Source organism: Scaptodrosophila lebanonensis, unplaced genomic scaffold (genome assembly GCF_003285725.1).
Source record: "Scaptodrosophila lebanonensis strain 11010-0011.00,11010-0021.00 unplaced genomic scaffold, SlebRS2 tig00000085-arrow-pilon, whole genome shotgun sequence".
Classification (NCBI taxonomy): Eukaryota; Metazoa; Arthropoda; class Insecta; order Diptera; family Drosophilidae; genus Scaptodrosophila; species Scaptodrosophila lebanonensis.
The window spans coordinates 2,906,726-2,931,506 of record NW_022060564.1 but is presented as its reverse complement, the minus strand read 5'-3'; the positions used below and the strand labels follow the sequence as shown (position 1 = coordinate 2,931,506).

The following is a 24,781-nucleotide window of genomic DNA, read 5'->3' as shown; positions in this document are numbered from 1 at the left end:
CTGGCTTCTACTGACGCTTGAAACTGGGCGCCTCATACCCTTGGACGCTCATCTCGCATCTCGCATCTCTCATCTGGCATCTGGCATGCTCTGGCTTTATTCACTGCAGCTTAAAACATTTCGCAACCCGCAGCGTTCTGCTCAGATTTTTCGCTTTTTCATCGTCGGCGTCGTTGTGCGCAACGCGCATTGCCTTTTTCTCACATTTTTCATATTTTCATAACCTCTCAACAGGGCATCCTTATTTGCTTGCGACACACGCAACGCATCGAATATCATTAAGCAATTTATAATTGAATTTAAAGGCGAGCTCTTCTTGAAAAAAAATGGTCCCACAAAGGACATTTCTGCATCATTAAATAAAATTAAACCTATTGGTAAATTTCTAGTTCTCCATTTCTATAGTTTCTCTCAACTACTTTTTGTTATTGCTTTTAATTCAAATTCAAATTCGACCACATTATGGCCATTATGCAGCTAATTAACTTATTTAAATACAAGCATTTTGCATTTTCTAAATTTATAAAAAAAAAAACTACTATGATTTGTGCATTAAATTGTGAGGCATAAATAAAGATAAAACAATCAACATTAACTGATTTATAAAGATTTATAAATACACAACTATGCTTTATACTTAGTATTTGTGTTGTATCGACACAGCACACTTTGTGATTTATTAAAATAAAATAAAATAGAGCGTCCACTGTCACTTAGTTCCTTTTCAATAGGATATTAGAGTGTGTTTGTAAACGACTTTAAATCAACTACTACCTGAGCATTTTCGTTTATCCTACATGGGCCGCCACTTACTTACTAGTTCGTGTAATGCTAAAGTTTATTTAGAATGCGTAATAAATCACTATTCAGGGAGCTTCCTAGGGCATGTTATCTTCGACGCGTCGACGTTTGCATTCTTTCTTGTTTTTACTTTGTCTATGTATGTATGTACTCGCATATATTTTTGGGCCACATACTATATATTTATGTGTATTTTTGAATTTAAATGATTGAATTGCCTTGTGCGCGCCGCCAGGTTGTAGTGGGTAGACCAGTTGAAGACCAGACCAGCTCTGGCCCGGAGTGGAGTAGAGTAGGCAGCCATTTGCAAAAATATGAAAATTACCTTTAATATGAAAAGGCAGCAGACATTTCGTTTCGTTTCGTTTGGTTTCGTTTTGCTTGCCACATCTAGATAGGCAGACAGATAGGCAGAAAAAGCGGTGCGGGATCTGTATGTGGATGTGGATGGATGCTGGGCAGGTGAGAGACGACTTCCCATCCCATTACAGCCCCTACCCTCCCATCCCGCACCGTCCGACAGCGACGAGCCGACGACGCTCTATTTTATTTTCATGCCTTTATATTCCTGTTTTGTGTTTACATAAAAGTGAAGTGAGGCAGATTGCGCTCGAGTGCGTTAATCAGCGCTTCCAGGCAATGCGACGGCAGATGCGAAGGACGTGGCCGAGGACGATGATGTGGACGCCACCCGGCGCGTTTTAAATCAACTTGAACTTTTCAGCGTTGACTTTTTTGTGTTATGTTTGCTGCCTTTTCTTTTTTTTTTTTTTTTTTTTTTTTTTTGTTTTTTTGTCTTGCTGATGTCAATGATGGGCGCTGGGCGGCAAGCAAAACAGATTATACTGATTTCATGCTGGAAAATCAAAAAATGAACGTGCGGCAATTTACATACTTAAGTTGTTTCAGATGCCGGGACAGAACAGGGACAGAGGCAGAGGCAGAGGCAGAGGTACTTCCACCTGCCCGGGGCTTTGCCTCAACATTTCCGGCTGCTACGAATTTATTGGCCACATGTTTTGGGCTACCTTCGTGCCAACAACAGCACAGCTAACACCAATAACAACAACAATAGCGCCGAAATACATTTTCTACAATTTGCCTTTTGACAATACATACACCAACACATGCACATACAGTCGAGCTTCTATATCGACAAGTTGCAAGAAATTGCAAAAAAAAAAAGAGGAGAGTTTAGTTGTAAATCTGAAATTTGCCAAATCCTTTAACAATCCATGAAGAAAATATAACCGCAAACTTCAATAACCACAAGAAAAAGAGGTCTACAATATTTAATAACTAAATAAATGTTAACGCAAATATTAATCATTATTTTAATTCATTTTCAAAATAATACCAAACAAAGACCGACAACTACTTTGTTAATTAATATAGTATATTAACAACTATGTTTTTAATTTTTTTTGGTCCTTTGTTTCATTAAGTCAACAATATTTCAAAACTAAATAAATTTTAAAGAAAGTATTATTCATTGTTTTAATTTATTCACGAAATAATCACATATAAAGTCTGACAATTACTTTGTTAATAAATATTAAATATAAATATTATTAAATATTTGTAAATATTTACAATATATTTAATTTTTTGATCCTTTGTTTCATCATTCAACTATGCATTTATTTATTTTTTCTTTTTTATATTGTTATATTTTTCTATATTCACTTTTATTCACTTTCTCTTATTGGTAGCTCAACTACTAAAATTTGTAGAATTTGTACTATACTTATATATTTTTACTAGTAATTTATCTATTTCATACATTTTTAATTATATTTATTTGCCTAATTAATCGTTTATTCGATTGTTTAATATTTTTATTTATCTAAATACTTTATTAGATGTCCATGGCAACACCTGTTTAGCCATTTGTCTTCAGTCCAATTGAATTCTTTACAGCTGAGCTTCACTGTATTACCTATGTTTGTATGTAGACCTGTTCTATATACACATGTAGGCGTATGTACATACAAATATATGTGTATTACTTTTGAGTTTGGGATTACAAGGAATTTCTGGGGATTCCTTTTTAATTGAATTTTTTGGCATTATTGCCATCTCTCTTGTTGTTGTTGTTGTTGTTGTTCATGATGTAGCTCTTGTCGTCACAGTTATTGTTGCTGTTGTTGTTGTTGTTGCTGCTGTTATTCCAGCTGCCTGTTTTGCATTTTTGCGTTTATTTTATTGCTTATTTTTTAGTCAGCAGATAATTAAATAGCGGCCGCCGGGTACCAAAATTTGCAAATGAAATGAACGAAAAAAAATTGTAGCACGCTTTCAGGCGCTGTCATTCGCTTCTTGTAGCTTTGACTGATTACGTTGCGTGCTCAAAGCTTAAGCTGCTTTAGCTTTAGCTTCTTCTGCTTGTCATACACATGTTTACACATAATAATTTTCATAATAAATGCGCGGTCTGACAACAAATGCATTTAAATGGAAATGCGGATGGGAATGAGCAAGGACTTGTTCCTTCATCCTTACTCCCGCCCCCCTTCAAACGACAAACATACAAATTGCAACTTAGTTGGCAAAACGCAAAGTGATTCTGAAGTGGGAAGACACAAGGAGTAACGATGACGTTGCACTGAAGAAATTAGGGGGGGTGAGTAGCACTTCCATTGGACGTAAAAAACTTGAACTGTACTTACAGTTTCTTTAAATGTTAGTAGCAATATTGCTATATGTCGGATATAAAGTTGTTTCTTAGATGTATTGTATTGTATTCTATGAAAATTTGAATTAAAACCCAGCAAGAAACTGCGAAGCGAAAAACTGCTTAATATACAAAATAAACTTTAAATTGGGGTTTGATTGAATTATAAAAAAATTAGCTACCTTTTTTCTAAAAAAAACAGTGGTCGTTTAAAACTAGTTTAAAGTCTTACGGAATAATTTTAAGAAATACTTATTAAATGTTATTAATGTATTAAATGTTATAATGTATGTATGTAGATCGATCTCAAGATTTCCAATTTTATTTTGGATTTTATTTGTGCTGCTGCACTTGCTAGTAAGCTTTTCGGGAAATCGTTTTGCACTGAATATTTTATGCTATATCTTTTAAGAAGCACTTATGTTCATTTTTGGGAACAACCAATTTTCCGTTAATTCATTTAATTAATTTTCAAATTGAATTAAAACTGCATGAACATTGCAAAATACATTTCTATCATATATATTAATAATTAATGAATTCTTTTTAGAAATATTAAAGATAAGTGGAAATTTGACTACATTTTCAAATTGATTCACAAAAAAACATTTCTAGTTATAGGCTTACATTTTAAGCTTAGAATTTTTCTCAGAGTGTGAAATGTTAGAGGAACGTTAGACTCTTAAGCACTTAGACGACTACCTCTGCAGGCTGCCATGCATTTGCCCCACCCTCAGGATCCTTTGGCAAGCCCATGCACAGACGTACGCCATTATAGCTTTTGCTCTAGGAGCACACTTACATATATATAGATATGTATGTATATATGTCAGCGTGTATGCGTGTACTGGTGTGTGTATTGCCGCTGCTGCTACTGTTGCCTCTGCAGCCTCTCTATCTGTCTGTTTGTCTGTCTGTCTAGGAGGAGTATCTGTATGAGTGTGTCTGTGTGTTTCTGTATGCCCCTTTATTTTTATTGTAGCTCTGATTCGCGCTTTATTGCATTATAATTGAATCTTGAAGCGCACAACTAACGCAGCAAACGTTGCCTGACTGCCTCTCTGCCAAGCTGTTGCTGCTACTCCAGCACCAGCTCCAGCCACAACTCCAGCTCCACCTCCTGCTCCTGTCGACCCTCCACTACCCTCACCCCGCCCAGCTGTTGCACTTAATACAAAGTGTTTAAAAAAAAACAGGATGTAATATTTACTTACTCTATCCCCTCCACCCGGCACGCTTCAACACTCTTACCGCTCATTCTGCTCATTGCCAGCGAAATGCAATAAAAATTGTTTTCCCATAGAGTCGGCGACGCTTACGAGCCCGAGAATGGCGTCGATGGCGATGGCGATGACGATGGCGATGACGAGGCTAAGCAAATGTTGTTGGAAATGAGCTATAAAAACGGGAAATTGTATTTTACAGTAAATTTTCGCAGCACACAAACTACAGGACCCCCCCGACCCGCCCCCCAAGCCTAACATCCTCAATCAGTGTTGCCAACTCAGCCATTTTGCGGTCATTATTCATCGCATTATTAATGAGTTAACGAGTTCCTGCAAATAACCGACACTAAGAACTTCTTCTTCTTCTAAAATGACATATTTGAACTCAATAACCGGTCAATATCTGCTTTCTTTTCTTTCACAATTTAATTCCACAATATTATTATGGAATTTCACAATTTAAATGTCCATTTGCCAGCGCTTAGGTACTTCGTATGAGAATCGCAGAGGAGGGCGTCCACAATATTTTTATTTAATTTACCAAAAATTGCACAATTTAGTTCCACAAATTAATTATTTAATTTTTTAGAAAATTCACAATTTAAATCTCCATTTGCCTGCGTTTAGGTACTTCGTATGAGAATCGCAGAGGAGGGCGTCCACAATATTTTTATTTAATTTACCAAAAATTGCACAATTTAATTCCCCAAATTAATTATTTAATTTTTTAGAAAATTCACAATTTAATTCAATTAAATTCCCATTTTCAAAGGCATCCGTTTTATTTGCTACGAGTATAAATAAATTGAAAGATATTTGTGAGAACCCATATTGATTCGATCGATTGCTTTACTTATTAAGCCTCTACATTGTGTTTCGTTCTAGCGTTTAGAGTTCGAGTTTAGAGTGCTTGGCAACACTGCCAGCGAACCTGGAGCCATCTTTTCCGCATCCACATTGGCGCACGTCAGCGCATTCGTGCTACTGTCGCAGATAATCCGTTGCTGAGTTGGCTTGTCTTGACTTGGCCTGACATTGGCTTTGGGTCGATGTACCAGCGAGCGAGCAGACGAGCAGGCGAGCAGGCGAATGAGGGCCCCAAGCCCCAACGTCGGCAACGTGTCTAACGCGGCTTATAAGCTGCCAATATTAAAATGATGACAAGTTTATGGCAAAAAGGCAACGGCGAAGGCAAAAAATAAAAAAAGAATATGACTGAGCGCAGCAAAGGAAAATGCAATTCATGACAAGCTGCTGTCAGGGCTTTATTTGTGCACCTCGGAGCGGCGCGGCGCTGGCACGCCAAATTAAAGCAATGAGAATTCTAAAATTTTAGTGCAGCCAAAAGCGAGCTGAAAGGCAAAAAAAAAAGAAGAAAATTTGGAAAAAAGCGAAGAGAACCAAATAACTGTGTGCAGTGTTTGCCATTTTGTTTGCCACATTTGAATAAAATATGAATAAAAACCGAAATGCATTTAGTTTGTTGTAGAAGAGCCCACGATGACGATGACGATGACGATGGCGAAGACGACACCACAGCCTTTGGTGTTGTAGTTGTAGTTGTTGCTATTACTGTTTTTGTTGTTGTTGTTGTTGTTGTTGCCGTTACTGTCACTATTCCGACAGCAGCAACAGCGGCAGCGGCAGCAGCAGTTTGTCACCTTTTCGTTTTATGCTAAAAAATGCCAAGAAAAAAACAAAAAGGTCGGTCTGCCAGGTATTGGATGGGCCAACAGCCGCAACATTTTACAGTGGATCATTCTCTTCATTTATCCTCATGATGAAGGCATATAAATATTGTTTATCTCTAGTACTATTCCCTGCTGTTCTCGCCATACATACATTATTTAACAAGTTCTAAAATTTATGTCGTCTCTAATACGGGTTGTATGCAAAGATTTATGAAGCAGATGTCAAACCAGCAGACGCCATTTTTCAATTAAACATCTTTGTTATTCAACGGCACTTTAGCATTTGTAGATTATAAATATGTACATAGAGTGTGTTGCAGTTTTGTTGTTGCAGGCCAGTGAGCTCTCTTGCTTTTATAGCAGACTGATTGCCTCTCACACGCCCTGTTCTCTTTCTAAGCTTTCGGTACATTCGCTCGCTCGAAAAATATTGCGAGCCTCTGAGCTGCAGGAGAGCTGACTGCGAGCAGCGAAAGTTAGTCTTCAGCATACGATCGAGCGATGTGGACGTGTGAAAGGGAAGTGCAAATATTTTTTGTATGTTATTTGTCTCCCTTTTTCTGCCTCCTTCATATTGACACAACAAAGTTTCAATTATTTCATCTCTCTCCTTGCTTGATAGGCAACTGAGCACCTCTTACTAAGCTAACGGTACATCCTCTCTCAAATGATATTACAAGCCTGTGAGCTGCGAGAGAGCTGCTTGTGTGCAAGCCTTATTGTGTTATTATTTGTTGCCTTCCTCTGCTTCCACAATATTGATAAAACAACGATTCAATAAAGAATATCAAATTTTCAAACAAGAATAAATGAATTAACGAATTAAAGAAAGATTCATATACGAATTAATTATTTCAACACTCATCTTAACTTCTTCATTTTTGGTGATAATTGAAAACTAATCATAACCTTTAAACTAAGCCTCTCAGTGGACGAGAGTTAAGTAGCCGGTCAAGATATTTTGGGGGGAACATTTAATTAAACTTAACTTTTAATTTAAGCCTTGCTTTCGAGGCATAATCAAAGCCTATCAGGTGTTAGCAAAACAAATAAAAACTGTTAGGAAACTTAGGCTGCTTTCCCTAGATTTTATATTTCAAAAGCTCTCTTGAATAAACAGATGGATTCGATTCGACTCTTTAAGCTTGTACCTATAATATGGGGTTTATTATGCCTCCCTCTACCTTTACAAAAACGTAATTTTTAAGGAACATTTTATATTAGATTTTTCCCTGCTTTTTTTCTGGAATTCCGCAAATAATCAGTCTGGCTTCAGCATAATAATGCTACGTATTATTTGTCAGCCATAAAGCCTGCAACATGGCTGTCACTTTTGCCATTTGCAACATGGTTGGTTTGACTGATTTGATTTCGGCGTTGCGTATACGCCGTGTGGTTCAGAAAAAACACAAAACTTTCTACACACACATTTTGTTAAATTTGAGCGAAATTTAATTATTTACCCACAAGACTGACTGACTTTGAAGTAGGCAGGACGAGTAATGATTGGTATTATCCTTAAATTGAAGCGGGTAGTCTGTTTAGATAATTCACGTAACACTCTAATTTATGTGTTTCCTGTTACATTTGTCGACTCGTTGCAGATTCTGATGAATGTTTTAGCTGCATTTTAGAAGCTCTTGAATCTTTAAATAAATAGACTAGAAAATTTTTAATTTTTTTTCATATTTCTAAGCAAGTTAAAAGCGCTACAAATTTAATTTGTCCACTAAGGCATTAGCAACTAATACAATAAATTATTCTTAAAGAAAATACATAATTCAGAAACCACTTCTGGGATGGATTCATTGATTGTCCTAGTTCTGCCTATTATTTGAATAATAGTTAAAATTAATTTATTTGTATTATTCTTATGTTGCATTTGTACAATTTCCTAATTTATTTATTGACTTAAGAATAAATCAATAAAAAAAACCACTGAAATTTTAATAGAAGTGTTTGTTATTTTCTGCGGACCGCATTTTCTCTCTCAAAATAAAGCCTCTGACCTTCTGCTCCACTGTGCCCTTCGTGGAGCAATGATAGTCACACAGATATGCTGATAATATTTGCATGCAGTTGCGTCCCATCCAGCGCCTGTTCGTTTCCCTGCTTCGTAGCTCCGCAAAAATAGTCTACCTTCTTATTTTGCCGTCAACGTCAGCGGCATGTCCTGCTCGTCTCGTCTCGTCTCGTCCCATCTCATCACCGAGTCCCCGAGTCTGGCGTCGGGCATTGGGTGTTGCGGGGCGCGTTTCTTTTGCCTTAATTTTGGGAGGCGAGGCCAAAAAGTGCATAAAAAATCTGCGGCGAATTTGCAATTTGAATTTGACTGTAGCTATAGCCATGACTGTGGCTGCAACTGTCTGCCTCAGCCACGCGCTCGCTGCGTGTCCTCAGCATCGCCTCACCTCGCCACAGCCATAGCCACGCCCCGTCCTCGCCCTCATCCTCATCCTCGTCACCATGCTCGGTGTCGTTCAATGTGGCGCCTTTATTGAGAGTTCATAAAGATGCGCTGCTTGGCAGCCAGTCAGGCGGCTATTTAGGAAGTAATTTTCGCGCTCGCTGTCTTTCTTCGCATCTTGTGTTTTTTTTCCTTTTACTCAGGCACGCCTTTAATGCATTTTTAAAAAGCAAATGCGCAAATTGAAAGCACGTGGCTGTGGCTTCTTCGTCTGCAACTGTCAGTTGACAGTTGGGCGAATGTGTCCTGCCTGCCTGCCTGGCTGTCTGCCTTCCCTTCCCTTCCTCACCTTTGTTTGTGTATTGCACTCAAAAGCTAATGCATATTTCAAGGCGCTGACAAAGCGCTGATATCTCCACACACACACACACAAATATATACATGCATGCATATATATATGTGAATGAATATTTTACCTGTAAATGGCAAGCAACTGCGTCAAAAGTCAACGCTGCTCATTTTCATTATTTCAATTTCAATTTTCTTTTTATAACTGACCCCACACACAAACATTATCATACACACACATACACAGAGAGAGAGATACACACACACACATCGTCACACAGAAATAATCTCGAACTCTTTTTGCAGCTTCCTTATAATAATGCCTGAGCTCATGCCACAAGCACGACCACAATTTAATCTCTGAGGCATTATGAACCACCCACACCACACAAACAAAGGGATGAGACACCAGCCACAGTGGTTTCCATTACATCGGCATATTTTGTAGCATTTTGAATGCAAATATGTTAATATTCATGGGCAGAGAAACCATTTGCTCATAAATGTGTCGAGTATTCATTTATTTAATTTCATTTATTTTCCGCTTATCTAAAAGGGAGACAAAAGGAATTCTATAAAACACCTTCATTTCCGCTTTGAGAAACCTTTTTATTTATTTTACAAATTGCACACATATGCCTGTGACTGGACATTACTTCAAGGACAGATCCAGTAATAGTTGTAACTTCTATAAAATGTTTCTATAAAATGTTCACAGATAAACCGATATTTCAAAGCTTCAGCGCGAGCATTTCAAAAGTTATTAGGAAATTATAGTAGTAAGAGAGTAAATAGTAGTTTTTAAAACATCCCGAGATTTAAGTCGCATAATAGGTTTACGTAAATACCAGGTTTCGTAAATCTTATGCATTGAGCTTATATTCTTTCCAAAATCTTTGCATTTAAGCATTCAAACGAACCAACAGATGTAACATTGTAGATCAAGTGGAAAGATGTAGATGATCCAAAAAAATCAAATTATAAAGGGGCAGAATACGTTCGAAAACACTCGAACACTCTAGTAGTACAATGCATTCATTCAACTACATTTATTAGTGGTTGGTAATAAGACTAATTGGACTGTTGCACCAACAGACATCTCAATAAGAATATCTTACTATTCGAATTAGTTATATTTACGTATGCATAATATTTTAGTGCGGTTTGAATTGGTCATGGATTTGTAATATTATTTCTGCTGCTTACATCACATTAATACTTTAGAAGAATACACATTTCTATCAAAAAATTTAATGCAGTTTTCATATTTAGGCGGAATATGTATTATTAATAATTAATCGCGGTGAACCAACTCTACGTACTTAAGGTCTCTCAAATAAGTAATTAGATTATGCGAATTTTCTTTTCTTCGCCAAAATTTCACATTTGTCAATTAAGTTGTCGATATATCCTCCCCTCTTGTAAATTAAACTTAGTCCACATTTTTCGCCATATTCTGCCCCACTGTGCATCGCTGCTTTTCAACATGCTGTTTCTCTTTGATAGGCACCCACGCTTCGGTTTTGTATTTGTTAATAAAGTCGCTGGCAGACTAAATTCAAATTACGCACACATCTTAAGAGTGCCAAAGTAAGCGCGAGTGTTGACGTCGACGTTGACGCCGACAGTGGCAGAAACAGAAACAGAGACTGAGGCAGAGGCAGAGGCGGAGACAGAGGTTGGGGCAGAGACGCGACATAGGCCAGCAGGCGCCCATTTTCGCTTATAGCGGCTCATTATGTCAGTCTATATATTCATATACACTCCTTGCATGCATGTCTGCCATCGTTGTATGCGTGAGTGCGTTCGAGTTCCTTTAACCTACACACACACACACACACACACGCACTCACACCTTTGCAGGCAAAGGCCTCGACAGTGCTGGCAACGCCATCGCTAGCTTCTTCTAACTTGGCTTGTCGTAACATTTCATCTTTATTTTGGCATTATTCCCATGGCGCCGCTTATTGTTTTTGTGGAAATGGCAGTGGCAACCAATTAGAAGCGTGTGCAGCACCTCGAACGACACGGGAAAATGAATGCTGGCAACATAGTCGCACAGTGCTACCAAATTTAGAGCTGTACTCACTCAACTTTTTCCCAAAAATATGTCTCCATATCGCTGTCTTAAAGGGTAAAAATAAGGGTTTAAGGAAGCCAGATCGCTATTAAATTAAATGAATACATTTTAGATATAATGCCGGAGAAGCTAAAAGTAATAGGACTTTGGCTCGAAAAAGAAAAGGCATAAATAACATAATTTTTTACCAAAAACGAGAAGTCGATAGCCTTAATGGGCAGAGAAATTAGATAAAGAGTTATTGAATTAATTTCTGTACTAATTAACTAATTAACTTTAAAAGAAACATTGGACCATTAAAAGCTTACATATCTATACATTGTTGGCATAAATTTTAGTTACACAGTATAATTGCCTCCAATACTTTGCACAGACTTTTGAGGCAGCTATCCTAAAAAGGCAGCTAACATAACTCTAACTCTAAGTAAATTTTATATACTTCTTTCATTTTCAATGCGGTTTCAGTAATTAAGTTGATATTATATATTTTAACCTGCATAAAATTGCATTAAAATAATCTGTAATTTTTCCTCAAAAACCCAAAGATCAACAGAGACCAGCAATATGCGTCTAAACTCTAATTCAAATATATGTGTATGTATGTATATACTTTTTTGGGACTGCCACGCCTACAATGCTCCATACTTCATTACCTTACATTTTTTAAGAGAACTCGTACGCTCTCTTGCTTTTCTGATTGATCTAACTGCGCTCTCTTGGTCCTTTGCAACAACAGAATCAACACACATGTAGGCAAATTAGCAATCTGTTATACAACATATTCGGCAAGCTCTGTAAATTGAGTTTTTTCTTTCTGTTATGTTATGGTTATATTTTGGCTGCTAATGTTAAGGCCACTGTGAGGGAAACCTGCTCATACGTTTGCATACATACATACATATATGAAAAAATCATTAATATAAATCGCTGCGTACTTACATTTACATACAGATTAATTGCGATCGCTTTAATTAAAAATTATTTTCAAATTGAACACCTTTACTTATTTAGATCATATTTATAAACACTTAAAAAATAAAAACAAAAATTGATGCACACATACATACATATGAAAGTATGTATGTATTTATGTACGCAGCACATTAATCGCGCTGTACTTTCGCAATAATAAACACACATTTTGCACACTTCACACACAACTTAACATGTACACATGCTTTTGCATAATATTTCTAATATTTAAACTATTAATTAAACATTTTGTCAGAGTTTCCGGCAACTCCAAAAAAAAGCGCGACGCGTTCAACAGGTCGAGATAAACTAAGCGTTGCATTGCAGCTGCAAGCAGAATGCTCTCTGCAAGAATGCAAATGTAAAGGCAAAGAATCAAAAATCATAACTGTAAATCCGCTTGCGGGAGTTGTGGAAAATAGCTAATTGCGTGGGAGAGGAGGGAGTAAAAAAATATAGATGGCGCAGCTAACTTTGTAGCATTCATAGAATATGGCAAAATATTACTGCCGATATGAGGCGATTAAGTGCCCCAAACGTAATTGTTTTCATACTTTTCAACCTTTTCATCTCTCGCTCAATCCTTCTCTATCTGAATTCTTGTTTCCCCATTAAGTATAAAACCGCATAAAACTATGTACAAATAATTGCCATTCGTGCAACAGTTGGTGCCACTGTGCGGCAAATTTCTCTAGCTAGGCTCTAGACAAAAGGGTCCAACAGCAGCAGCAGCCTTGACGATTCGCATTTTCTTCTGAATGCCCGAAAAGCATATTTTTTAATTAACTAATGGCTGCTTAAATTCGGGCTTAAATTATGCCGTTAAGCTTCGCACTTCGTACTTGTGCGTATGTGTGAAAGAATGTGCGCTGTCAGTTTACAGAGATGACAGATTTTAAAGCTCTGCGTCAATCAAAAAAATATATTACACACATGTAGGCCAATTATGTTGCAATCAACTCCAACCGCAAATGGCAGCGGGGAGGCTATTAATAAACAGTTTAATTTTATTTTCAAAAGCTACGCTTAACGGCCAAAAGCTGTCGCGCAGCGTATCGAAAGCTCGTTGATATGTCATTTGCATTTAAAGGTCTGGCAGGCCTGCCAAAATTCGAAATAGCTTTTGGGCGCGCAGATTCGTATCGAAACGGCAAGTTCGGCCAAAAGAACCAGCATATATTGCATTTTAATTTAATAATAAAACGTATTGCTCTTTTTGCTCTCTTCATTTAGTTTCATAATGCAACATAGTCAATTGTTATACTCTTTACATTCAAATTCATCATTTACATCTGTTTAACACTCTAGTTTACATTTTGGTTTATCCATTTCAACAGCTTCTATTGTTTAACTATAGTTACTCAAATTTCTTTTATGTTACAAAAAAATGAAAAGTGATCCATATATTGTCTGCGTAGCGACCCTATCCATAATAACATTATTCCTTTAATGAATATTTGTATAAAAAAAACCAGCCATCGATCTTATGATTACTTCTTCAAGCTCCAAGCATTGTTGCTAGGCACAGGAACACGTCGCTGTCCAGACTCACGAGCCAAAACCTCCATGATGCTGGTGGCGGGCATCCAGGACTGCAAGGCCAATTCAGAAATTAAAGAACATTATATTCACAGCGTACAGAAATTCTACTTACGCGATCCTTAAAGGCAGTTGCCACCACATTGCGATTAGGCTCCTTGTCATACGAAACGGATTCGATGCCAAACATTTCGCAGAGCTCGTGCACCAATTGCCGCTTCTCCCGATTCATTGTCGGGAAGGAGTGGGAGCGCGACTTTTGTTTGCTCTCCTTAGCCAATTTAACCAGATCGGTGAGCGTCTCATATACGGACTTGACCAGCACCGGGTTACGTTTGGCAAAACTGCGCACGAAATCCGAATACTTGGTCAGCAGCTTCTGTTGTACGTCCGGATTGCGAATTTGCAGCCCAATGGCAAGGCGTCGATTGCGCTCCAGCACGCGGCATTCATCGCTACAATCGAGACTGAAAGAAATATAAATTGATTATAGTATTAGTGAAGAACCATTTCTGATAGAAAGTTTGTGAAGAGCTCCTATAAACAGTCAGATTCACGAAATTGCGAAATTTATGTTCTCAAGAAGGCTTACATTTTTGTTAACCTGATCTGAATGCTTTGGAGAAGCTGATTAAATTATTGACACTTTTAATAACGCTTCTTTGTGGTCTGTCTCTGGACTAAGTTATTGGAATATTAATTTGATTTATTATTGATTGGACACAAATTTATTGAGGTGTTGAGGACTAAGTTTTGAAAAATGTAATTCAAAATCTTGTGAAACCATCTCTATTTGTTTTTCTAAAACATTCCCTGATGGCTGTAATATTCAAGTTTATGCATGTTCCTATTGAGAGGAATTTTCCTATTATTCCCTGTTCTAATAATATTTATAATATAATATAATTTCTACTCACGTTCTATTGGTCTTGTTAATTTTGACCGGCGCTAGTATTTCGCTCAGCTCCATGTAGTTTCCACGCGACATTTCGGCCATGGACGAGGCCAGCTGTGCGGTGGCGATGCGACTGTACTCTCGGGCCAGCTCGTGGCAGCTGCGATTCTGCTTGCGATTGCCACACTCGCACTGCACCTCGACGAGCTCCTTGCAGGGCGTTTCCGGACAGGCACCATCGTGACAGGGCGCCGCACACTTGTGGCCACAATGGGAACGCACTGTGGTGCAACTCTGGCGGCAGATTTCTCCCGCTGCCGGCTGGCAGGGACCCTCGTGGCAGGGCTTGATGCACTTGTGCCTGCCGCAGGGCAAGGCCTTTCCACAGGCCAGGCCGCAGCTGAAGTTGGCCTGCGAACAGGGAATGGTTTTGCGCTGTTCATGCTGTCCGTGGCACCACTTGGTTGTGAACATCATGCAGGGCGGACATGTGGCAGCCGCATGGCAATTGTGCTGTGGGGCATGCTCGCATGGATGCGAGCGAGAGCAGGGCCGCTTGCAGGCCGGTTTCTTCGTGCCACACGGCACAGGCGGATAAATGACCTCGGCGCCACACTCACAGTACAGCTCATCGAAGGAGGAGCGGTAGCAGGGCGGGCAGTTGCCACGATGACAGGGCTGGTCGCATTTGTGCTTGCCACAGCTAAGGGTGCGATTGCAAGGCAGCGGGCAGGCGTGGTCGATGTCGATGCAACACTCCTGATTGCATTTGTGTTTCCCGCACGAGCGCTTCTTTGTGCAGCGCTTCTTGCAGCGCGCGTCGTCGGCGCGCGTGGACAGCTGCCGGCACTTGATCATCTGATCCATGTGGCCGCAGCGGCAGCGCACCGCTGTCTGCTTGTTGCAGGGCGGGCACTGTCCCAGATGGCATTTGCTGGCGCATTGGTGGGGATGCGCGGGCTTGCCGCAGCGCAGTGTTTTGCCGCACACGCCCTCGCAGGTGGGCACGGCATCGAGGCAGGAGGTGCGCTGTTTTGGTGGCACCTCCACCTTGCCGCAGGGACAGCTGCTGACCTGCTCGGGACTCAGCTTGCAGGGGCGGCAGTTGCCGGCATGGCAAGAGTCCTTGCATTTGTGATTGCCGCAGGCCAGATCCTTGCCGCAGGGCTTGCTGCACGAATAGTGGCGACGGTCGTGCGTCTCTCGCGTGCACAGCACCTCACGCTGCTGCTTGCCGCAGTGGCAGCGCTGCTCCAGCTTATGCTCGCAGCTGGCGCACTTGCCGGCATGGCATTTCTCCTTGCAGGTGTGCTGCTCGCAGTTCAGCAGCTTGCCGCACTCCTCGCCGCAGGCGATCTCCTCCTTCATGGCGCACTGCATCGTCTTGGAGGTCTTGCCGCAGCCGCAGCTGCGTTGCACGTTTGCCTGGCAGGGCGGACAGGGACCCGGATGACACAGCAAGGTGCAGGCATGAGCACAGCCTTCAATGCGACAGCAGAGCTCCCCACAGGAATGTGGCAGCTCGGTGCGTGTCAACGGTGGATTCTTCAGCTTGCCGCAGAAGCAATAATATTCGCGTGGCACATCCTGCAGGACATTCTGGCAGGCGGGACAACGCCAACCGTTCTCCGCCTTCGAGCTGGACGCCCAGGTCGTTGTGCACTTCAGATGGAGCACGTGGTAGCAATTCTGACAGGACCACACGGCATGGTGCGCCTTGATCGGCTCCACACAGACGAGACACTCCAGACGACGCTGTTCGATGTCACGCACGAGCTTCTCACGCTGCGACAGTTTCTCATTGTCCGCCTGACGTTTCGGCGACAGTTGCTGTTGTTGCTGGTCGCGCTGCTTCTCTGGCGAGTTGAGGGGACTCTCGTTGCTGGTGTCCAGCAGCTCGTCCACGCGATAGCCGTTAATGCGATCGCGATTGCGATTCCAGTCATCGCGCCGCTTATTGCTGCGATGATTATCGTAACGCTGTTGCTTCTGCGGTTTCTTCCGCTCGTATCGCTCGTCACGCTCCTCACGGTAGTCGACAAAGGCACGACGCTGACGGCTACCGCCGGGTTTCGAGTCGCGCTCTCGGTCACGATCCCGCTCCCTTTCCCTCTCCCTGTCCCTATCCCTTTCCCTATCGGTGGGGGTATAATTGTGGGCGTCGCGATATTGCAACTTGCTTGTAGCGCCCGCACGTTGTTGTTGATGATGATGTTGCTGTTGTTGTTGCTGTTGTTGTTGCTGCTGTGGTAACTGATTGGCATTATTGGCAGTTTCGATAACATTTACATTGGCCGTCTCTTGACTACCGGCAGTGTTGCTGTTGTTGTTGTTGATGCTGTTGTTGTTATTACTGTTGCCGTTGACCAAACTGTTGCGTGTAATTGCTGTGGATGTTGCCGGCGTCTCCAGACTCAGTTTAGCAAAGTTAGGCACAAATTCTGGAGCATTTGGTTGCAGCTTGGAAGCGCTTAACTCAAAGCCGGCGGCAAAGGGATTGTGACCAAACGGTGTATACAAATCGGAATATGTTGCAGCGCCATTATTGTAGTTTGAATTGCCAAGATCGCCATTCTGATAAGGCGTAAATAACTGCGGCGGAAAGCTGGCATAGAACTAAAAAGAAAAGGAAAAACAAATATAAATATAATCTAGCAGTAATAAAAGAATACATACTTATTAAAAAATATATTTAATTTCTATATTGCTAGAACTAAATCAAGTATGTGTTACAGATTAGAATTTAAGCCCGAATTGTCTGCTATTTTATGACTATAATTCAGATTAGAAAAGAAACTAACGATGTAAGCAAAAACTTTGCAATAAAGATTGATTTAAAGATGTGATTTTTAAAGAAAAAATGTGTAAATAACTTAAAAATGTTAAACATTTAAGGTCTTAATATAAAGCTTCGCGTCTATTTTTAATTTGGTTTGAATTTCACTCACAAATTTCGAAATATTGTTGAAATCGTATAGCTTGGCAAGGTTTCTATGGCAGCCACAGCTAAGAATGTTATAGTATAAGGCCTTTTATTCATTTTACTAAAGTGCGGATGTATTCTCTATTTGCATCCTAAACTAACACCTAGAGGGCCAATCAATTTTAAATGGAATCAATCGATTTTGCCTTAGCAACCGCCAGAAAAGCCTGAATAACAAAGTGGTGTATGCCGAACTCTTATAAATATATTCTGAAAAGACATTTAAGTCTTTCTTCCCTAGACAAACATGGCTATATCGATTTGTCTCACCAAACAGTATACCCTTTCAGATCTTGAGAACAGTCCGTTTTTGTAAGAAAACTCAGCTTGGTGCGACATCAATATATAATCAATATAAGCTTGCACCGTATACCCTGACTTAAGAAAGATACGAACTCATAAACTAATGAATGCACATACATATATGGTTTACATTTTTAAACAACAACTGTTTGAATGAAGTTCGTTCTGTTTTGTTTTAATTAAACCCTCAACCAGTACTTACATTTTCAAAACCGCTGGATGTCGCCATCGATTGTACTGTGCTGGGCGTCAGGCCAAACGCTCCGCCACCGCCGCCAACGCTGTAGTTGTTGCTGGCGTTGCTCCCGCTGCTGCCCAGAGGATGTTGCATTATGTTTGTTAAAGCGTTTGCAGTTCCAGCTGCCGATGAGGAGCCATTTCCACTGCCGCTTCCTACACCACCGTTTCCCCCTCCGCCACCATTACCTCCCAAATTATGCTGCATGATGAACTGATTGAAGTTCACATAGTTGTTGTTGTTGTTGTGACTGCCAACCGCATTTGCTGTTGCATTTGTGGTTGTTGTTGTTGTTGTTGCTGCTGCTTCTGCTGCGTCGTATGATTCAGCTGCTGAGGCAGCTGCAGAACCATTTGTCCACTGCGGCCAATAATCGGCCATTTCGGCAGACGCCGTTGCCGTTGCCGCGCACGCAGTCGCCGGTGCAGACGCTGCTTTCGGCGACGATGGTGCCACGTACAGCCAACTGGCCACCAAGTGTTCCGCAGCCGTTAGTGTGCTCAGCTCTTGTGCTTTGCGTTTTTTTTGCAGCCCACGCTGGCGAAAATGACCGAAGAGAAATCAAAAGAACGAAACACGTTGCTGCGAAGCAAATATAAAAACTGAGATTTAACAAGTGTTGGCAATAGTTTAAGTGTCTTTAGACTTGTCACATTTCACAACTAATTGCAACACTTACACAAATTTGTTGCAGCTTTTTACTTGGTTATTAAGATTTTTCACACGCCTTAGTGTGGCCAGCCATTCTCAATGCACTAGAGATTGGCACAGTATACAATTTGTGAACGATGTTGCGTGCTTGTGACTTTGTCACGAGCACTATATTGCCACGCGTAACAACTGTGACAATATTTCATAGCAGAAATTATTTAAAAGTCTTAGATGTGCTTTGTGGAAATAGTATTTTACACAACTTCAAATACAAAACATATTTTATTTCTTAATTATGCTACTGTTGCCAAACACATTATTTTAATTTGTTCCTTAATTTTTTTGTATTTGTGTTTAAACCGCACCATTTTTTTGTTTTATCAAAGTGCCAAGTCAAATAATGGAATATTATCAGCTTCTATCAGCACATTTTCCACAAAACACACATTTGTTCACAAGTATTTTATTTACTGCAGTCTCTATGCGAATTCGAACATTGCACATCTCTAACACTAGCGTGGCGCGCATTACATGGTTGGCAAACATTTACAAAAGTACGGCAGCACTGTTAGACGGTTAGACTGTTTTCATTCACCACATTTCACCTTATTCACCTTCGTGAATTATCGTGCTCGGCCACCAAACTTATTTAACTGACTTTCAGCCTATCACTTAATAAATGCAACAAGTAGATCTAAAAGAAATATTTCAATTGTGGTTTATTTTAAGCTAATAAAGCCATATTCTAATAAAGTTATTCGAGTTTTGTCGATATTCAATGTTGAGTTATCGATAATAGTATCGATGCATGCTAAGCTTCTGTAAAAGAAATTGTAATGGCGGGAAGAGAAATATACGTTTGTAAAATAATTTTTGTTTACTGTGAGTGTTTAAAAAGTGGATACTTATTGAACAATTGAAAACGTTTCGCGCTTATTGTACATCTTTAGTGCACATATAAATGGCTACAATGAGTCCGCACAGACGCAAAACTTCGCCAAAGATCAAAACCAATATAATGCCAATAAACAAGCGCGGCTGGAGAGCCGTATTTCGGACACCTGCCTCGCGTACAGTCCAATACGTTTATAAAATAAGTTTTGTTTACTGTGAGTGTTTAAAAAATGGATACTTATTGAACAATTGAAAACGTTTCGCGCTTATTGTACATCGTTGGTGTACATATAAATAAATATACAATAAGTCCGCACAGACTCCAAGCACTTGTACAAGAAATTATAATGGCGGCAAGAAAAGTATACGTTTACAAATAAATTTACGTTTACTGTTAGTGTTTAAAAAATGCACATTTATTGACGAAACTGAAAAGTTTCGCGCTTATTGTACATCTTTGGTGTACATATAAATGGCTACAATGAGTCCGTACAGACCCAAAACTTCGCCAAAGATCAGAACCAATATCATGCCAATGAACAAGCGCGGCTGGAGAGCCGTATTTCGCACACCTGCCTCGCCCACAACTCCAATTGTGTAGCCAGCCGACAGACCACAGAATCCGACCGACATGCCGGCCCAGAACTGTACGTAGCCCTTGACCAAGGGGTAAGTCTCGGAAGTGTTTAGCGAGCCAGCAATTAATATGGAGACGACGAGACCGTAAATCGCAACGATGCCAGCCATAACGACAGGAATCATGGATTTCATGATTAACTCGGGTCGCATGACCGCCGTCGCTGCAATTCCAGAACCCGCTACGGCCGTTCCATAGGAGGCGCCCATCGCTGTGAAGACAATGGATGTAACTGCGCCCATGATGCCATAGAACGGCCCATATGGGGGGTGGTAGATCAGTTGGGCGACTTCCATCCTGAAACGCTCTGTGTCATCCATCTTTGCGGGTAAGTGCTCGTTCAATCTTTACTTAACAAAATCGACAAAGTCGTTCGGATATCTTTAGTTTTATTTTAATTTAAATCACAAAACAGCAAAAGCAAATGCTACTTAAATAATAAACTACAAGCTAAGTAGTGCTGTAAACGGAAATTACTTATGAAATAAATATAAAAGAAGGGGAATAAGTGTAATAAAGCTTGTTTCTAAAAGAAGAAATCGGACATTAATTCAACACATTATTTGAAAATATATAAAGTAAATATGAATAGTATATACTTTTTAAAAGATAGTACATATATTTACAAATGATTGTTCAGTTCAACTTGAAAAGTAAAATGCCTGTACAAATCTTATTTGATTAACGAACAATGAGATACAGAAATGATTAATAAATGCTTGCCATAAAGTCGGAAGAACTAATTGCCGTTCCAGTTTACTGTCAATATTCCAATTTATGGAAAATGTTGCACTGTTGTTCAAACTTTAGATCAAATTTTCGATTATGATTAGATTTGAAAACCTTATCCAACTCAAAATTCTTAATGCGTTAAGGCGTGGGACAATATTGAGGGTTCACTGTGAACGGAATTTGGCTTAGAACGGTCGCAAGTTGCTCAGCAACGTTTGCTGGGCCGGCGGAAATGCTGCGGCCGCTGGCATCCCATATGGAGACGGGGTCGTTGTGGCCATGGCCAATGCCAGTGGCTGTGGTTTGGCTGCCATCGTTGTTGATGCTGTTGTAGTTGCCGTTGCCGTTGCTGCAGCTGTGGCTGTGACTGTTGCCGGAAATGCTGGCGCTCCGTCTAACGGTCTGTACTGACATTTCTTGGCATGTGTGCGCATGTTGCTGGATTGCGTGAAGGCCTGATTGCAATTCGGATGTGGACAGACATACGGTTTGCAGCCAGTGTGGTAATTAAGATGTGTCTTCAGGTGATGCTTCTTGGTAAAGGCCTTCGGACAGAGGGGGCAGCTGAAGGGCTTAATGCCCGAGTGCAGGCGATGATGCAATGTCATGTTGCTGCGATCGGCAAAGGACTTGCCACACACAGAGCACTGATACGGTTTCTCGCCGCTGTGGGTGCGCATGTGCTGTTTGAGCAGCATCTTGCGGGAGAAACGCTTGCCACATTCCGCACACTTGTGCGGCTTAACGCCCGTATGTATGCGCACGTGCATGTTGAAGGCAACGCGCTGGTTGAAGGACTTGGGGCAATAGGGGCACTCATATTCCTTGCGATTGCGATGGATCTTCATGTGACTGCTCAGATAGCCCTTGTCGTTGAAGGTCTTGCCGCATTCGGGACACTCTGCAGCAAACTCCTTGGTGCCGCGATGCACGGACAGATGATACTTGTAGTTGCGCAGCTGGGAAAACCCTTTGCCGCAGTCCGTGCACTCGTAGCGTGGTGATTTGTGCGTCTTCTCGTGCGCCTGCATTAAAAAAGCGAGAAAGAGAGCGGAAATTAATGAAAGATCGTTCATTGGTCGTGGGCAGCCATTTTGTTTCGTTTTCTGCCTACACTCTCTCGCTGCCTCTTTCTAACAAATGTCTTTAGACGCACCCATGCGTAAAACCAGTTCGCTGCGCCTCCATTTTTATGATCCGATGCCTGCTCACTATCTGCCTCGACTCTCAATTTGCATAAACAGCGCTCTCCTTACTCTCGCCCTACTCTCCCTCACTATCGCTCCGCCTAACTCTAAGACGATGCTCCACCCCATATTTGGAAACCTGCTCTTTAGCTTTAGTGGCAGAAAATATTGCGGAAGCTTAAGGAGTGGGGTCTTAGATATAGGGATGAGCTATTTATTTTAAATTTATTCTAAAAAATTAAAAAAGATTTGGTAGTACAGGCACAAAAGCATAGAGTACTACATGAACAACTCTAAGTTATAAAAAACAATGAAAGATATGTAAGATCTAAGCCTTTCTATTATTGATTAAAAAATGTAAAAATATTTCAGATGTATTTAATTAAGAATGATACTTCATGAAATCAAGAAAAACATTTTGATCTTAATACTTTGCTTTGAACGCATCTTCTTTTCGAACGAAGCTCTTAAGAAATTTTTTGTTTTTCGAATTCCTACAATGTGGCCGAGAAAGCTAAGGATCTATATTTCTACTTTTCTAAATCTCAATTGTATTACTTTACTGATCCGCAACAAGTTCTTGATTTATCCTTTTAATTTATAACCCATTTGCGTTAGCAATAGGTATAAACTAATTTTAACCATGAATCTGTTTATATTATCGGATATTTGAACTTTAATATAATACCTTAATTAATACTAATTCAATATTGAAATCTTTCTATTTTATCATCTATGTAGCAGTAATACAGATCATCTGGAATGATACCAGCACTCACATTATCTAAATAATTTATCAAACAAACAAAAATTAAGACTATCAAAAAAGCTAATCGTTTCGGGGTTAAAATAAGGTTCTTTAAAATTGTTGTTGCTCTATATTTTATACTCTTCAGTGGGAGTTTGCAATGTCCTTAAGAACGCATTGTACATCATATTTTCCCTACCAAGCGAATCTGTCTTTAATATGTTTTCTCAAGTCGGAATGAAAATTAATTGAAGCAATTTTTGAAATATCAAAGATTTTAGATTGTTTTTTCATATTTTTGGAACTTCAAATAACGTAGCTTTTCTAACATTTCGTCTAAAAAAAGCGTTAAGTTCCTACTATTATAGACTTTTTCAACTCACCTGCAAAGTTTCAGAGCAGCCGAAAACCTTGTCGCAAATACGGCACTTGTAGCTGATCTCCTCGGCGGCGACGGCGGCTCTGACGCCACTGCTGCTGATCCCAAAGCCGACGGAACTCGTCACACCACCGACTGCCTTGGCCATGGCGGCAGCCGTCGGCTGTGCCACCAAGCCATGATTGGAGCTGAGGCTCAGATTTGTCACGGTGGTTAGCGAGATGTTGGTGGCGGCGGCAGCGCTCAGCATCAGATCCCTGCCTGGTCGAGAGCTATTCGAGCTGACTGAGGAGGCGGCGGGCGATATCATAGGCGTGGCCTTATAGCCAACCCCATACTGTTTGTAATATTCCAGGCATTCGATGCAATCGGGGCGGGTGCAGGCAACGCTGGAGGCAAGATTGGTGGGTGGGCCTGACTTGGTGCGCTGATTATTGATGATGTAGGGCGCGAAGTAGCGTTTCTGCTGATACGGCGACGTGGGCGGGGTGCTGAGTCCTGCGGCGGCCGCTGCAGCCGCATAGGCAGGCAGTAGATGAGGAAAAAACTGCGCATAGAATTTGGTGGCATTGGCCATGGCCAGAAAATCGTGGGTCAGCATGGGATTTGGATACGCAAGTGTGGGTGTAATGGCCGAGTAGGTTAAAGCTGTGGCTGGTGGTTGTTGTCGCTCCTGCTGTTGTTGTTGTTGCTGCTGTTGTTGTTGTTGTTGCTGCTGTTGTTGTTGTTGTAGACTGCGCGTTTTTGAAAGATCCAAGATGTCGGATGTGGCCAAAGTTTTTGGAGCTGCCACAACATCCTTTTCTCCGCCCAAAATGCGGCTAATGCTGAAGTCCGTGACATGCGCCTGCGCTGGCGCCGCTGCCCCTACACCGGCGGCCGCCCCCTCAAGGCTGTTGGGCGTGGTGCGAGCTGGCGACGGCGCCACTTCGTAGCTACGCTGCAGCAAGGCATGTTTAAAGCCCATATTGGGATCGTTCATAGACTGAAATTATTTCGTTTGGGAATACGGAACGCGAGCTATCGAGCTGGAATATTGCGAGCGATCGAGCGCGCCAAACTGTCACGTTGCGCGTCAAAACTCGAAATGTGACGCTGTGGGGCTTACGAGAAGCCCACTACGTCTTAGCCTGAAGCCGAGATTAAGTCGAGAGCACTCACAACATATACACACGCACACACTCGCTCTCTCTCTCCCTTTCACTCGTTCACTCTTCCACATGCTCTTTTGTCGACTAAATTTAATTGGTCGAGCAACCGGTCCGGTCCATTCTGTGGCGCTCTCTGCCAATTAACTCCGATTGCCTGCCACTTCGTAGACAAACTGTCTCGCCTCCAATTACGCTTCGCTCTCTGCGCCCAGAGCCGCTCGCGAGCCATTTGGTAGTAGCATTTT

At 40.9% G+C, this 24,781-nt stretch overlaps 3 protein-coding genes across 4 annotated transcripts; all 3 read right to left on the bottom strand.

Moving 5' to 3' along the window:
- Nucleotides 1–13,406: 13,406 nt before the first annotated feature.
- LOC115626445 (protein shuttle craft) lies at nucleotides 13,407–18,919 on the bottom strand. Of its 2 annotated transcripts, XM_030521819.1 has the most exons (5): nucleotides 18,837–18,919; nucleotides 18,122–18,739; nucleotides 14,656–17,249; nucleotides 13,854–14,205; nucleotides 13,407–13,791 (listed from the first exon to the last, which is right to left on the bottom strand). In XM_030521819.1, exons 2-5 carry the CDS (start codon nucleotides 18,536–18,538, stop codon nucleotides 13,690–13,692), a joined length of 3,465 nt encoding a protein of 1,154 aa, XP_030377679.1. In that variant the 5' UTR covers nucleotides 18,539–18,739; nucleotides 18,837–18,919; the 3' UTR covers nucleotides 13,407–13,689. The 2 variants fall into 2 exon arrangements, with proteins under 2 accessions (XP_030377679.1, XP_030377680.1); XM_030521820.1 differs by lacking the exon at nucleotides 18,837–18,919 and having other exon boundaries at nucleotides 18,122–18,756.
- Nucleotides 18,920–20,096: 1,177 nt separating this feature from the next.
- Nucleotides 20,097–20,645, bottom strand: LOC115626364 (V-type proton ATPase 16 kDa proteolipid subunit-like). The gene has a single exon (XM_030521715.1). It carries the CDS (start codon nucleotides 20,633–20,635, stop codon nucleotides 20,147–20,149), a length of 489 nt encoding a protein of 162 aa, XP_030377575.1. The 5' UTR covers nucleotides 20,636–20,645; the 3' UTR covers nucleotides 20,097–20,146.
- Nucleotides 20,646–21,190: 545 nt separating this feature from the next.
- LOC115626576 (zinc finger protein 250) lies at nucleotides 21,191–24,352 on the bottom strand. The gene is made up of 3 exons (XM_030521955.1): nucleotides 24,121–24,352; nucleotides 23,390–24,039; nucleotides 21,191–22,096 (listed from the first exon to the last, which is right to left on the bottom strand). Exons 1-3 carry the CDS (start codon nucleotides 24,350–24,352, stop codon nucleotides 21,257–21,259), a joined length of 1,722 nt encoding a protein of 573 aa, XP_030377815.1. The 3' UTR covers nucleotides 21,191–21,256.
- Between the last annotated feature and the right edge of the window lie 429 nt (nucleotides 24,353–24,781).

Coding starts and splice junctions, on each gene's coding strand:
- LOC115626445 (XM_030521819.1), bottom strand. CDS start 18,538: ATGGCCGATTATTGGCCGCAGTGGACAAATGGTTCTGCAGCTGCCTCA. Junction 14,206..14,655: donor ATTAACAAGACCAATAGAAC/GTGAGTAGAAAT, acceptor TATTTCTTTCAG/TCTCGATTGTAGCGATGAAT. Junction 13,792..13,853: donor CAACTGCCTTTAAGGATCGC/GTAAGTAGAATT, acceptor TTGGCCTTGCAG/TCCTGGATGCCCGCCACCAG.
- LOC115626364 (XM_030521715.1), bottom strand. CDS start 20,635: ATGGAAGTCGCCCAACTGATCTACCACCCCCCATATGGGCCGTTCTAT.
- LOC115626576 (XM_030521955.1), bottom strand. CDS start 24,352: ATGGGCTTTAAACATGCCTTGCTGCAGCGTAGCTACGAAGTGGCGCCG. Junction 24,040..24,120: donor GGATCTTTCAAAAACGCGCA/GTCTACAACAAC, acceptor AACAACCACCAG/CCACAGCTTTAACCTACTCG. Junction 22,097..23,389: donor GCTGCTCTGAAACTTTGCAG/GTGAGTTGAAAA, acceptor TTTTTAATGCAG/GCGCACGAGAAGACGCACAA.